Source organism: Lynx canadensis, chromosome D2 (assembly GCF_007474595.2).
Source record: "Lynx canadensis isolate LIC74 chromosome D2, mLynCan4.pri.v2, whole genome shotgun sequence".
Classification (NCBI taxonomy): domain Eukaryota; kingdom Metazoa; phylum Chordata; class Mammalia; order Carnivora; family Felidae; genus Lynx; species Lynx canadensis.
The window spans coordinates 9,640-21,986 of NC_044313.2; the positions used below are offsets into that span (position 1 = coordinate 9,640).

Consider the following 12,347-nt stretch of genomic DNA (forward strand, 5'->3'; position numbering starts at 1 on the left):
TGAGACAAGCTCGCTCTCCCGAGGATCTAGGAGTAAATTTCCTACTCTAGACTCCAAAAATTCCATGCTGCCTAGTTAGAGGTTACAGTCCTGCGGTTACACCCCCAGGTGTGCAGCAAGGAATACCAGCAGAGACAAGAATCCAAACCTGGGCCCAACACACGGCAAAGGTGCTCTCTCTCCACCTAACCTCCGCAAGCTCGGTAAAGTCGGGGAGGCCCCGCTGGAGGTGTCTGCACATGCGCAGTCACCGACTCCTCAACTGCCAATCGCAAGCCTGGAAGACCACGTACCCCCACCCCCACCTCCCCTACCCTGAGTTTGCGGCCCCAGAGACTTTAAACATGCGCACTAGCACCTGTGTTCAGCCTTCGAGCCCCGCCTCAGCTCGAGGCTCACCGCGCCTGGAGCGCACTGCGCAGCCGTGCCGCGGGGCGCCCCGCCCCTCCCGCGCAGGTTTGGCCCAATCCCAACCGAGGCGCCAACACGGAGGGAGTCTGCGAGCGGAGGGAATGGCGGGGCGGCTGGGGCCTCCGAGCGCGGAGCGGGTGGGAGCCACGGACCCGGCTGAGAAGGCAGGAGGTAGTGCTGGGCCCCGACGCCCCTGGGAGGTGGGGCAGGGACACGCGGCGGCCCCCCAACCCCCGCTCCTCCCGCCGCCGAGGAAACGCAGGGTCACCGCCGGCAGGTCGGCCTCGGCTGTGTGAAGTAGCCCCGGGGACACCCTTTCTGTTGGGCCGAGCGGCTCTCTGCGCGCAGCTCCTGAGTGAGCCCCCTTCCTCTGTCCTCGCAGCCACGTCTGGGCGTCCCTGCTGCCCCAGAACGGTTCTTACCCGGGCATTCTTTTCCGAGGCTGGGTCCAGGCCGGCGGCACGCAGCGTCCGCGTTGTTTTTCTCCCTGACGCCGACCTGAGTGAGCTCCCAGCTCCGGGGGCAGGGGTGGCGCCACCCGGCCGCGCGGTGCGCTCCTGGAACACTCCCCTCCCTCGAGGGGCTGAGCCTGCCCTCGCTCCCTTCAGACCCACCTACACTGGTGCAGCCTTGGGACCCGGCGCGGCTCCGGGGTGTCTGTCCCACAGAGGAGAGGTGTGAGTAGCGAACCTTCGCACGCAAGGCTCGCCTGGAGCAGAGCGTGGCAGCCAGGCATGAAGAGGAAAGTGGGACGGATGCATATGCACCCCTTGTATTAAACGCCTCCGATGGCCAAGGCTGCGCCAAAGGAGCCTTCCGGTGTGGCTGTTTCAGGTGCCTCCCATAAGCTAGTCCACGTGGGTGGTTTAGTCACTTCACCAGTGGCTGAGTTTGCGCTGCTATAATGCAGTACCCTAACCTGGATCGCCCCGTGACCACTGAACTTTGCTACTCGTGCCTCCGGAGGCTGGAAGTCTGGGACCAAGGCATCGGCAGATAGGGCGTCTGGTGAGGACCAGCTCCCGGTGCCTGCGTGACCATCCTCTGGCTGCATCCTCACGGGGGGCGGGAAGGGCCCGGGAGTTGTCTGGGGTCGCTTTTATAAAGGCACTGCTCCCATTCGTCAGGACTCCGCCATCATGACCCAATCACCTCCCCAAAGCCCCATCTCCTGGCACCATCACATCAGACCAGAGTATTTCAACATGCGTTGTACGGTGCTTACTACATAGGAGAGTGTCCTTGCCCTTTGCGCTTCACACCGGGGACTTCTGGTCCTTGTGTCTGAGGCCTTGTGTCTGCAACTCAGTCTCAAGGTTCAGAAATGTTAGCAAATGGGGGATCGGATTTTTTGTTAATTCAACAGGTGTTTCTTGCCAGGCTGTGCTTTGCCTTATGGCGGGCACTACATAGGCAACAGAGGGTAAAAATAGTGCAGCTCACTGCCTAGGCTATTAATAATACCTGGGGAATTGGTGGCCCAAACAAACTGTAAAGATCAATTTGGGGTCACTTGGGCCAGTTAGCTTTAAAAAATACAGCCATATGCAGAAGTGTGTATGGTGAAAGACAAACGTCCTCCTTCCTAGTCCTACCCCCAGAGGTAACTACTGCTGAAAATATTTTGGTGATTCTGGCCACAAATTATCTGGACGTGGTATGCATATGTTTGTAGACTGGCATATATTTCACCTCTTCTTGTAGCCATATGGGAGTCTATATGCACAATTTTTTACTGACTTTTCATCTGTCTAGGGTCTCCTTCCATGTTTAATGCATAATGAATCTACCTCCTTTTCAATGGCTGCACAGTATTTTGTTGTGGGGATATATCGTACTTTTCGGCTGATGGGCATCCACGTTGTTTCCCACTTTTGACATGACAAATACTGCTTCCGTGTCTTTTAACATGCCTTTTGCATACTTAGATGAGCATGTCTTATACATAAATTCTTAGAACTGGAATTATGCCTTCAAAATGCTGATGTCGTAAAACTGTCCTCTGAAAGGTCACATCAGTTTCCAGCCTATCTGTATGTGAATTTCCCCACATCATCTCACTGGCCATTGTCAGACTAACTCATCTTTACCAACCAGATAGGTACGATACGCTGTTTTCATCTCATTAATCATGACTGATATTGTATATCTTGTCAAATATTTATGGGCCATTTGTAAAATTTTTGCTTAACTGTCCCCTCCTTTCTTCCACTCTTTGAAAGCAGTGATTGTTTACCTTCTTTATATTGACTCATTGCTTTTTTTTAAAGATTTTATTCTAAGTACTCTCTGCACCCAACATGGGGCTCAAAATTGTAACCCTGAGAGCAAGAGTAACATGCTCTATGTGCCAGCCAGGCACCCCTGACTGGTTGCTTTTTAAAAACTTTTTATTATGGAAAACTTTAAGCATATACAAAAGGCAAAAACAAAGTATAAAATTACCCCCATGAGCCCATCTTTTTCACTTTGACGGTTATAAGCTTTTGGCCAACCTTGTTTCCTTTTTATCCTCACCCACTCCACTATTTCGTTTTGAAGCAGCACAGGCATCTTAGCATATCATCCATAAATATTTCCATATGTATCTCTAACATCTCTAAAATATAGTACTGTACTCTTTCCAGAAAACTAACCACAGTAGGACTGTCCTGTCTGAATAACAGCTACAAGAGTTCCTGTTTCACCAAAAACCCAGTTTTCAAATTTCTCTGATTATGTCACCACTATTTTTTAAAGTGCACTTGTCGAATCAGGATCTGAATACAATCCGTTTTTGAGTATTGAGTATATGTCTTTTTAATCCCCTTTCATCTGTAAGGATCTTCCTTTTTTCCTCCCCCCCCAAAAAAAATTTGTTAAAAGTCCTGATTTTTTCCTGTAAAGTTCCCGGTCTGGATGTTGCTAATTGCATCCCCATGTGTCCTGTGTTCCTGTATTTTCCCTAAATTAGCATTTAGATTAAGAGAATTAAAAGGCATTACTCTGACTTCTTTTTTGGCAAGAATCCTATATTGTATTTTTACATCAAGTGGCTCATAATGTCCATTTATCTCTCTTGTGACGTTAGTACCATTAATAATTGCCAACATCTGCTAGCTCATTAAGGAATTAAAAATAAGTGCCTATATTGGTTATAAACAAGTGAATACGAAATATTCTGACAGGCTTCAGAGTAATTGATTATGTATATAGAATAGCTCTTTGTATTTATGTGCAAATGACATGGTGTCTTATTAAATTTTCTTACTATTCATTGTGGGTTTTTTTAATAAGACTCTAGAACTTTCTAGTTAATTAGCCATCTGCCAGTTACAGTGACTTTTGACCCCTTGTTTCCAGTTTTGTTTTGTTTTTTGCCCCTCCTTTCTTTTCCTTTCATTATGACATCATGAGGTTTGACCCAGTCTTGAATACTACAGGCAGTGAAAGTTCACCCCTCCCCTTGCCCTGAGTTTTATTAAGGGAAACTCTGTGGTATGATTTCACACTTTAGGAAAAGTTGACCGTGAAATAGCCTGACTCCTCTCGAATTCAGTGTCTACCTCAAGACAAGGGGCAAGAGCACCACTCTGGCTGGAGATCTCAGCCCCCCTCAGTCCCATACCAAAATTATTGGACCCTTCCTTGGGCCCTCTCCTTTGGGATTGTGAAATGTTTGGTTGTGTCTCCACAGGGCAGGCCGAGTCCTCACAGAAAATTGAAGACTTGATGGAAATGATGAAGAAGTTGCAGAAAGGTCACATGTCTTCTCTGTAACTGAGGCACAGCCTGAGCTTTGGGAAAAGGCGGAAGTGGATTAAGTTCCAGGACTCACAATTCACAACCTTTGGAAATTAACCCATTGGCTCTTTCCTACTTTTTAAAACTTCTTTGAAGTAAAAATATAGCCCAAGGATTTGAAATTAAAGTATAAGGGGATAGAAGGCAAAACATTTCCCCCAAGCCCACCACACTCAGTTAAATCCAGGTTTTCACCTTCACCTCCTTTCCCTCCACCTTACCTCTGCTGCTCTCTGCTTGCTCACATGGCTTCTTCTAGCCATGTTCCCACTTCAGGGAAGGCCTTTTCACTGACTACCTACCACCCCACCCGGGAACTGCCCTCCCCTTGATTTAAGGCCTTCAAGAGGTCTTCCCATATCTGAAGAGCATGCCCCACTCCTTCACGCTTTAATTAATTCCTTGCCCCTCTATTTTTCTTGACTGCGATGACTACAGCCTGACTCAGTATCTCTGTTTTTTCCCTTGTATCCTCTACCCAGAATGAGAGTCCCTGTAGGGCCCCCAACTCCCTCTGCCTGCCCTGTCATCTCCATTCAACCTCCTTTCCTCCCTACAGCGGGAAGCCTAGAGCCCAGGGTTGAGGTCCTGATTAATCGGATTAATGAGGTTCAGCAAGGTGAGCTCGGGGACAAGCTACATGATTTTCAGGGCCCCTGGTTACAGGATTACTAAGTATGTATTTCAGGACCACAGCAGCAGGTCAAACCAAGGGTGGGTTTTTCTAAAGGCAACTGCTGTAGTCACATGTCCGTGAACCTGGCCCTGCTGCCGACTGAGACCAACAAGAAGGGCTTGGGCTCTGGAAGCCTCATTTCTTGCCCTGTAAAATGTGTCCTCCCCACCCCCTGCCCAGTTTGCTTGAAGACAAATGTGAAACGTCACTATTTGCAAGGAATGGTGTAGTTGGATGTTGCACTTACACGTTGTCTGGTTTCTTGTTTTGTTTTGTTTTGGTTTTTTTGGCACAGCAAAAAAGAAAGCCAGTGAGGAGCTGGGAGAGGCCCGGACTGTTTGGGAGGCCCTGCAGAAGGAAATGGACTTACGTAAGCATGCAGGGTTCGGTCACCCAGAGGTCCCCAGTGTCATGCCCTCCTGAACTCAATATTCTGGACCCTTAGCATTCTTGCTGCGGCCAAGGGCTTCTGCCCCCTCTGCGGCATCAGGTCCTACCAGTCTCCCACTCTCTACTGTCCAAGCATACTCCCACCTCAGGGCCTTTGCTAGACTCTTCTGCCCCAGATACCACTGGTTTCTATTGCCATACATCATCACCATCAGCTCTTAGCTTGAATGTCCCCTTCTTAGAAAAACCTACCCCGGTCATCCCATCTAAAAACAGCACCTTGTCCCCACCTGATCACATTCCCCTTACTGCTTGATGTGTTTCTTCATAGCCCATATCCCAGTTCATATGATGTGTCTTTCTCTCCCGTCCATGTAAAGTGCACTGGCATTCTGCAGGACCCTCACAGTCAACCCTTTTTCAACATCAGGGCCCTTTGCTGCCACATCAGGGAGTGTGGGCACAAGATGGGAGGGGGCTCAACTCAAGGGGTCCACAGTTGGGACTGGGGTACAGTTGACCCAAACCGCCTGTGTGACTGTGGGCAGGTATGCTCTCTGAGGGTGCAGTGGGTGGTACCTGATGCCTGAACATGTTACTGTGTTTTCCAGTGAGTGGAGAGGAAGTACGTCTGAAAGAGACCTTGAACAAAAAGCAAGGTAATTATAGTTATTCTGTGTCCAGGCTTTTGCCTTTGTCACCCTGCAGAGGCAGTGTGACAGTCTCTCCACAGCAGCTGAATCCTTTTGAAACCTGATTCCTCTTGCATCCCTCCTGTGGCTTCCACCAGACTTGAAGCAAATTACAAAGCCCAATCAGGTGTCCACGAGACTCCACGTGATCTGACCGTATTAACTATGCCCAGGCCTGATGCTTTAATGGGTTCTCCTGGGGCCCTTGGTTCCTATCCCTGCAGAGACCCTAAGGATCCTCAGACTCCACTGCCAAGAGAAGGAAAGTGAGGCACAGAGGTAAGACCTTCCAGCTGGGCCTTGCTCTTCTTTCCCCTTCATTGTGGGGGAGTAGAGAAAGAGGGAAACTCCGTCATGGACCCAGAGCTCTCATTTCCTCCGTTTTTAAAACGGAGAGGTCAGGGGCGCCTGGGTGGCGCAGTCGGTTAAGCATCCGACTTCAGCCAGGTCACGATCTCGCGGTCCGTGAGTTCGAGCCCCGCATCAGGCTCTGGGCTGACGGCTCAGAGCCTGGAGCCTGTTTCCGATTCTGTGTCTCCCTCTCTCTCTGCCCCTCCCCCGTTCATGCTCTGTCTCTCTCTGTCCCAAAAATAAAATAAACGTTGAAAAAAAAATTAAAAAAAAAAAAAAAAGGAGAGGTCAGATGCGTGTCTTCCCACCTTGGACCCAACAGTAGGCAGTAGTGTTAAGAACACTCTCACTCACTGGGATAATCATTCGTTTGCTAGAATACCAAATTCCTTTGGCTGTTTTTTCTTCTGTGCCTGTCACTCTTCCCAAAATAGGCCCCTTGGCTGTCTGTCCACTCATCTGTCCCTTCATTGAGGCATCAAGCCATTCTGTCTCTCTCTATTCATCGGGACCCTACCATCCACCTCAGTATTTGTGAATCCATCTCTCCACTTCCTGAACGTTGGTTTAGCTTATTTTGTGACCAGAGTCACTGAGCCCTGGCATACCAAGACTGGAACTGTGTGGGGAAATTGGGATGAGATTAGTATGTGTGTGTGTTCGCGGTTGACCATGCCCCGGTGACTACACTATTCCCAGGGGGCACATGCTCATGCCCCAACCCATGAAGTTACTAGAGGAGGACCTCAATTTAGAAGGCTACAACACACCCCAAGAGGAGGCAGAAGCCCCATCCAGCCCCATCCTGGGGAGACATTCAGAGAACATGACTGAGGGCTGCTTTGCCTCTTCGCAGGAAGCAGACCGTGCTGCAGGAGTGCAAGGAGCGAATTTCTGCCCTGAACTCCCAGATCGAGGACGAGAAGAACAAACAGAGGCAACTGAGGTGAAGCCCAGTGCTCCAGGCCAGGTGGGGGGTGAGGGGGCAGTGTGCGAGGATGGGTTGTAGGTGCAGGTAATATCAGGGAGGGGGGTTAGAAGAGGAGCTGGCTGACCTGAGGTTTGGAAGGTCAAGGTGGGGAAGGTGCTCCCTGCCAAGCAAAGAACATGGGCAAGCCTCCCATGGTCTGTACATGAAGACGCCTGGCTGGGGAGGGGTGTCTCAGCCAATGGTCCCTCATCTTGTGTGGCCGGCCCCCAGGTTGGATTTTGAGGAACAGCTGGAGGATCTGATGGGCCAGCACAAGGACCTCTGGGAGTTCCACGTGAGTCACTCACAGCCATTCCTCCCACCTTACACATCTTCCCTAAGAGTCCCTGGCCCCAAACTGAAGGTCACGCCGCAGGCCTCCTTCCTCTCACCGGCTTTTGAGCCAGCCTTGGTGGCCTAACGTCAAAATGGCCCTCAACTCAGTGCCTTATCCCCACCCTCACTACCACCCGGTGTCATCCTCTTCACTGGTCCTGCCCGCCCTCTCTGCTGCTCCCCCAGGGCCCTGCAGTGACCAGGAGGAGCCCTGATGAAGTCAGGAAAGGTTATCCATAGAGAAGATCCATGGATGTGTTTGCAGCCATGACTGCCACAGGGCAGACAGCGGGGAACCAAGCAGACTGGTGTTTGCCCCCTGGGGATCCTAGATACTAAGTGAAAGGGGCAGAGAGAACAGACGTTGGGATAGAGAGAGAGGTTCATTGAAGAGGCCACGTAAGGGGAAGAGAAACGGCAATGCAGGGCTAGTAAATGATTCTCCAGGGAACACTTCTGGTTAGTGATGCTTTTAGGATCCCCTGTAATAAATGCTTGCCTCACGTCAAAGCTTCCAAGATTACCGAACGTTAACCACCTCGTGAGCCTCTCAAGCACAGCATCACAGGTGTCTGGGGTGAGACAGTTCCAGGTGGAGAGGATGGCCAGTACAAAGACCCTGAGGCTGGAACGTGCCCTGTGTGCCCAGAGGGCCCGAGTAGTAGGAAGGGAGGCAGGCTGAGTAAAGACCAGATCCAGGTAGGCTTGTCTGAGGTGCATGGGGGTAGGCCGAAACACATGCACAGGCCTCCTTTCTACCTACTCAGAGACCAGAGCAGATGGCCCAGGAGATTGGCGCCCTGGACAGCAGCAAGGAGCAATTGCTCAGGGAAGGTGAGGCCTGGAGATTGGGGAGGCCCTGATTTGCCTTGCACTGCCCTGCTTATCTGTCCCTTCCTGCCGCAGAGAAGCTCGTGGAAGCAAAGCTGGAGGACGTGAAGCATCGTCTGTGTTCCCAGTTTGGGGCTGATGGTTGCTCGACCACTGCTGAGGGGCTCTTTCTCCGCAGCCAGGAGGCAGCAGCTGCAGTGTAAGACGAGCAGGACAGGGACAGGGACTGGGGTGGAGGGAGGGAGATGCCAGTGCTGATGCCCACCCCCCTCAGACATATGTTTGAAGAGGAGAACAGGAAGGCCCAGGAGCTCCTAGAGGCTGCTGCCCAGCACCATGAACAGCTGCAGCAGAAGTGCCAGCAGCTACAGCAAAAGAGGCAGAGGTGCGTGTGGAGGCCCTCCCCCCAGTCCTCTAGGGGAAGGTGGCTGAGGCATCTCTGCTCCCTTTTCAGCCTGTCTCCTGGTCTCTTCACAGCCTCTTGTCCTTTCTCCTCCCCTTCCCCCTCCCCACACTCCTACCCTACCTCTGTCTGTCCAGGCTTAAGGAAGAGCTGGAAACGCTTGGGGTGCAGATCCCTGCTCAAGCCCAAAGCAAACAAGATGAAGGGGCTGGCCCAGGAGAACTTGTGAGCCCTGGGTTGGGTGGCAGGGAGCAGAAATAGCTCATTCAAGGAGCTGGGTGCAGGAAGGCAAAGAAGGGGATCGAGAGTCCTCAGAGGATGGTCTTTGGGGAAGGGTGCTCCCACAGGGCACAAAGAAGACAGAAATGCAGGGGCTGGCAGTGTGGAGTGGGAAGAGGCAGGTCCCAGGGAGGGTGTGGGCACAGGGATACATGGACATTTCCCTCCTCAGACTCTGACCTCCCACAGGCCAATCCTAAGCTCCTAGGAGTCAGCAAGGAGAAAGACCCAGGGCTGCCCACCAAGCAAGGCCGTACTATGCCCTCCTAGGCAAGGACTCTCTTTGCCTTGGAGCATATTCCATGAACTTCAGGAAATAAAGGCACTATTTCAGTACAACTGCCTCAGCTGAGTTTATGCAGAGGGGGTAGGGCTTGTCTGGCCCCTGAGACTGTGTAAAGCCTTGGCCTCAGCCAGAGGGCCACAGCAGGCCTCCCTACCCTCATAGTCTCTGGTCTGCTCCTTTCTAGGACTTAACACACTGTTCTGGGTTCCCAGGCAGAAGGATGCAGGTCTGCAAAGCCACAGTGTGATTGTTTCTTTAATTCCTTATTCAGGCCTGAAGTAAACCGAATCCCAGAAATCTCAACAGTGGGGATGGAGGTGCTGGGGGTTCTCATCCAGTCAGTCCCTTGCCCACAGTCTCCACTGATTAGCTGAGAAAAAAAAAAAAAAACATAATTGGAGGCCAAGTGTAGTTTGTGCCTTCCTGGGCACAAAATATGTAACCGACACCTGTCACAAGAACATAGTGTCTTAGAAATCCTGTGTGCTGGGAGTCAATCACCTAAGACTCCATGAAAATGCACTCACCCAATAAAGGACAGCAGTGCTCCTGAGCCAAAATACAGTCAATGAAGTAGGAAGAGGTTCCTTGTCTTGAAAGACTCCCACATCCAGGTAGGACAGTAACGTGGTGGGATTGCGGAGAGGTCCAAACAGGCTCCCTGGAGAGTACTGTTTCTGTGGAAGAACGGGGGAATGTGACATGGTGGGAAATTACTCTGTCAGTTAGAGACACCAGGCATAAATCTCCCAGTTTTCTGACATGGAGTTAATCAGACCTGTGTCATAAATGAATTGGTTACACCTTATCAGAACAACTCCTGCATTGCCTGGAAATTAGTACATTCCCCTGAGTAGCAATGGAAATAATCACCTTGAATAGCAGCAGTTCAGCTAATTTTGTAGCTTCAGGTGATTCACAATAAAAAAAGACACATGAAGGGTGCCTGGACGGCTCAGTCGGTTAAGTGTCCAGCTTCGGTTCAGGTCATGATCTCATGGTTCGTGGGCTCGAGCCCTACATCGGGCTCTGTGCTGACGGCTCAGAGCCTGGAGCCTGCTTTGGATTCTGGGTATCCCTCTCTCTCTGTTCCTCCCCTGCTCTCCTTTTGTCTCACTCTCTCAAAAATAAAGATTAAATTTTTTTTTAATTAAATAAAAAGACACATGCTTACTTCAACAGAAGCACAAAAGCCTTTGACAAAATCCAACACCTATTTAAATAAAAAAAAAAAGTGTAAAATCTAGGAATAGAAGGTACCTTCTTTAATACTTACCAGTGAAATGTTTAAAGCACTTTAGGGTATGTTCAAATACTATTCACTGTACTAAAGTTCTAGACAGAGAAACAGGACCAGAACCTTCCCCACCCCTGCTCACAACCACATGGATACCTGCCAAGGAAGAAGATCCTCCTTCCTGCTCTGCCTTGCAATCTCCCTCCAGGCCCTTTATTGGAAACCCAGAGATTGTGTCAGCTGGAATAAGAGAAATGTAGCCCCAGCATCACATAGTAGAGCAACCAAGGGTGGGTTTCTAGCTGAGACAAAAAGAAAAAAATCCGGGGCGCCTGGGTGGCGCAGTCGGTTAAGCATCCGACTTCAGCCAGGTCACGATCTTGCTGTCCGTGAGTTCGAGCCCCGCGTCAGGCTCTGGGCTGATGGCTCGGAGCCTGGAGCCTGTTTCCGATTCTGTGTCTCCCTCTCTCTCTGCCCCTCCCCCGTTCATGCTCTGTCTCTCTCTGTCCCAAAAATAAATAAAAAACGTTGAAAAAAAAAAAAAACTTAAAAGAAAAAAGAAAAAAATCCATAGCTGGTAGAGTCACTTACCATAGGTATAGGTAGAGACAGAGGAGCTAAAAGAAATCGTTCAGTTTTAGAGAACAATCTAGCCAAAACACCAAGGGGCCAGGACTACTTAGGTGTGAAAATAAAACTGTTCCTCCTTCCCAGCATCTCCAGTCAGAAACAAAGATCCCTGAAGTATGAAATGAATGCAGGCTACAGGTCATAATCAGGATGCTACCGGCAAAATGGAGCCTCAGAGCGAATCTCAGACCAAGGGTGTTGCTCTAAGACCCTTTTCTTGAGACTCTAAAGAGTGTGCCTTGTAAACCTTTACGATAGATGATAAATAGTAGCACTGTCCCCACATCTCTCAGTTCGAGGTGGAGTGGATCGTGTTCCAGAAATATAGGGGTGGCTTTCACCTAGTGGACTACATTATAATTTATCAGAAATCCAAAAACTTTCTTAAAGGCATGAAATCAATTTGAAACACAAGTTTTAGAAACAGTTCAAATGAGAAGAGCCCTCTGGGCAGGAACCAGAACTGAAGAAACTAGATAGCAAAATGAATAAATCAGGCTAGGTCATGCAGAAGAGAGGTGACGGAGTGCAGAATCCAGAGCCCTAACGTCATTCCCAGAATCGCTGCATCCTAATTAAGGAACTGATGGTGTGCCCTGCCAGATTTCAGTTTCTGTGTATGGGAGGCTAAGTGCCTCCCAGTTCCTCTCCTTCGAATGGACCATCAGTGAATCCCTCATCTCTGTGCTACCATTGTGTGTTGTGTGTGCAGGGCACATAACTAGTCACATCAGGTCCTAGGTTTTCAGACTAAGTCACAGACAAGGGACTGTGTCCAAAAAGACTATGTGCATGTAGACCAGATACAGATGATGAGGTCCTACATTTTGAGCTAAACAGCTTTATAAATTGAGGTCCTTTAATTGTATAGTACAGATTACATGTGTGAGCAATGTGAACTCGGTGGTCATAAAGTGGACAGTGTCCTATTGCATTTTCTAAAGATGGCCACACTACTATGTCCCATCCCACATACTATTTAAGGTGCCCTTACATCGAAAGGTGGAGCCTATTTCTCTACCCCTTAGAATCTTCATGGGCCCTATAACTACCTTGTATAGAAAAAGGCAGA

General features: G+C 49.8%; 1 protein-coding gene across 1 annotated transcript; it reads left to right on the top strand.

Moving 5' to 3' along the window:
• Nucleotides 1–475: 475 nt before the first annotated feature.
• SYCE1 (synaptonemal complex central element protein 1) lies at nucleotides 476–9,392 on the top strand. The gene is made up of 13 exons (XM_030334784.1): nucleotides 476–582; nucleotides 4,088–4,150; nucleotides 4,754–4,813; nucleotides 5,166–5,240; nucleotides 5,872–5,919; nucleotides 6,177–6,231; nucleotides 7,160–7,249; nucleotides 7,505–7,568; nucleotides 8,377–8,443; nucleotides 8,516–8,639; nucleotides 8,715–8,825; nucleotides 8,981–9,068; nucleotides 9,312–9,392. Exons 1-13 carry the CDS (start codon nucleotides 513–515, stop codon nucleotides 9,390–9,392), a joined length of 996 nt encoding a protein of 331 aa, XP_030190644.1. The 5' UTR covers nucleotides 476–512.
• The last annotated feature ends 2,955 nt before the right edge of the window (nucleotides 9,393–12,347 follow it).

Excerpts from the sequence above, each read along its gene's own strand:
- SYCE1 (XM_030334784.1), top strand. The coding sequence starts at position 513 with ATGGCGGGGCGGCTGGGGCCTCCGAGCGCGGAGCGGGTGGGAGCCACG. Across the intron at positions 583-4,087 it reads CCCGGCTGAGAAGGCAGGAG|GGCAGGCCGAGTCCTCACAG; the intron begins GTAGTGCTGGGC and ends GTGTCTCCACAG. Across the intron at positions 5,241-5,871 it reads GCAGAAGGAAATGGACTTAC|TGAGTGGAGAGGAAGTACGT; the intron begins GTAAGCATGCAG and ends TGTGTTTTCCAG.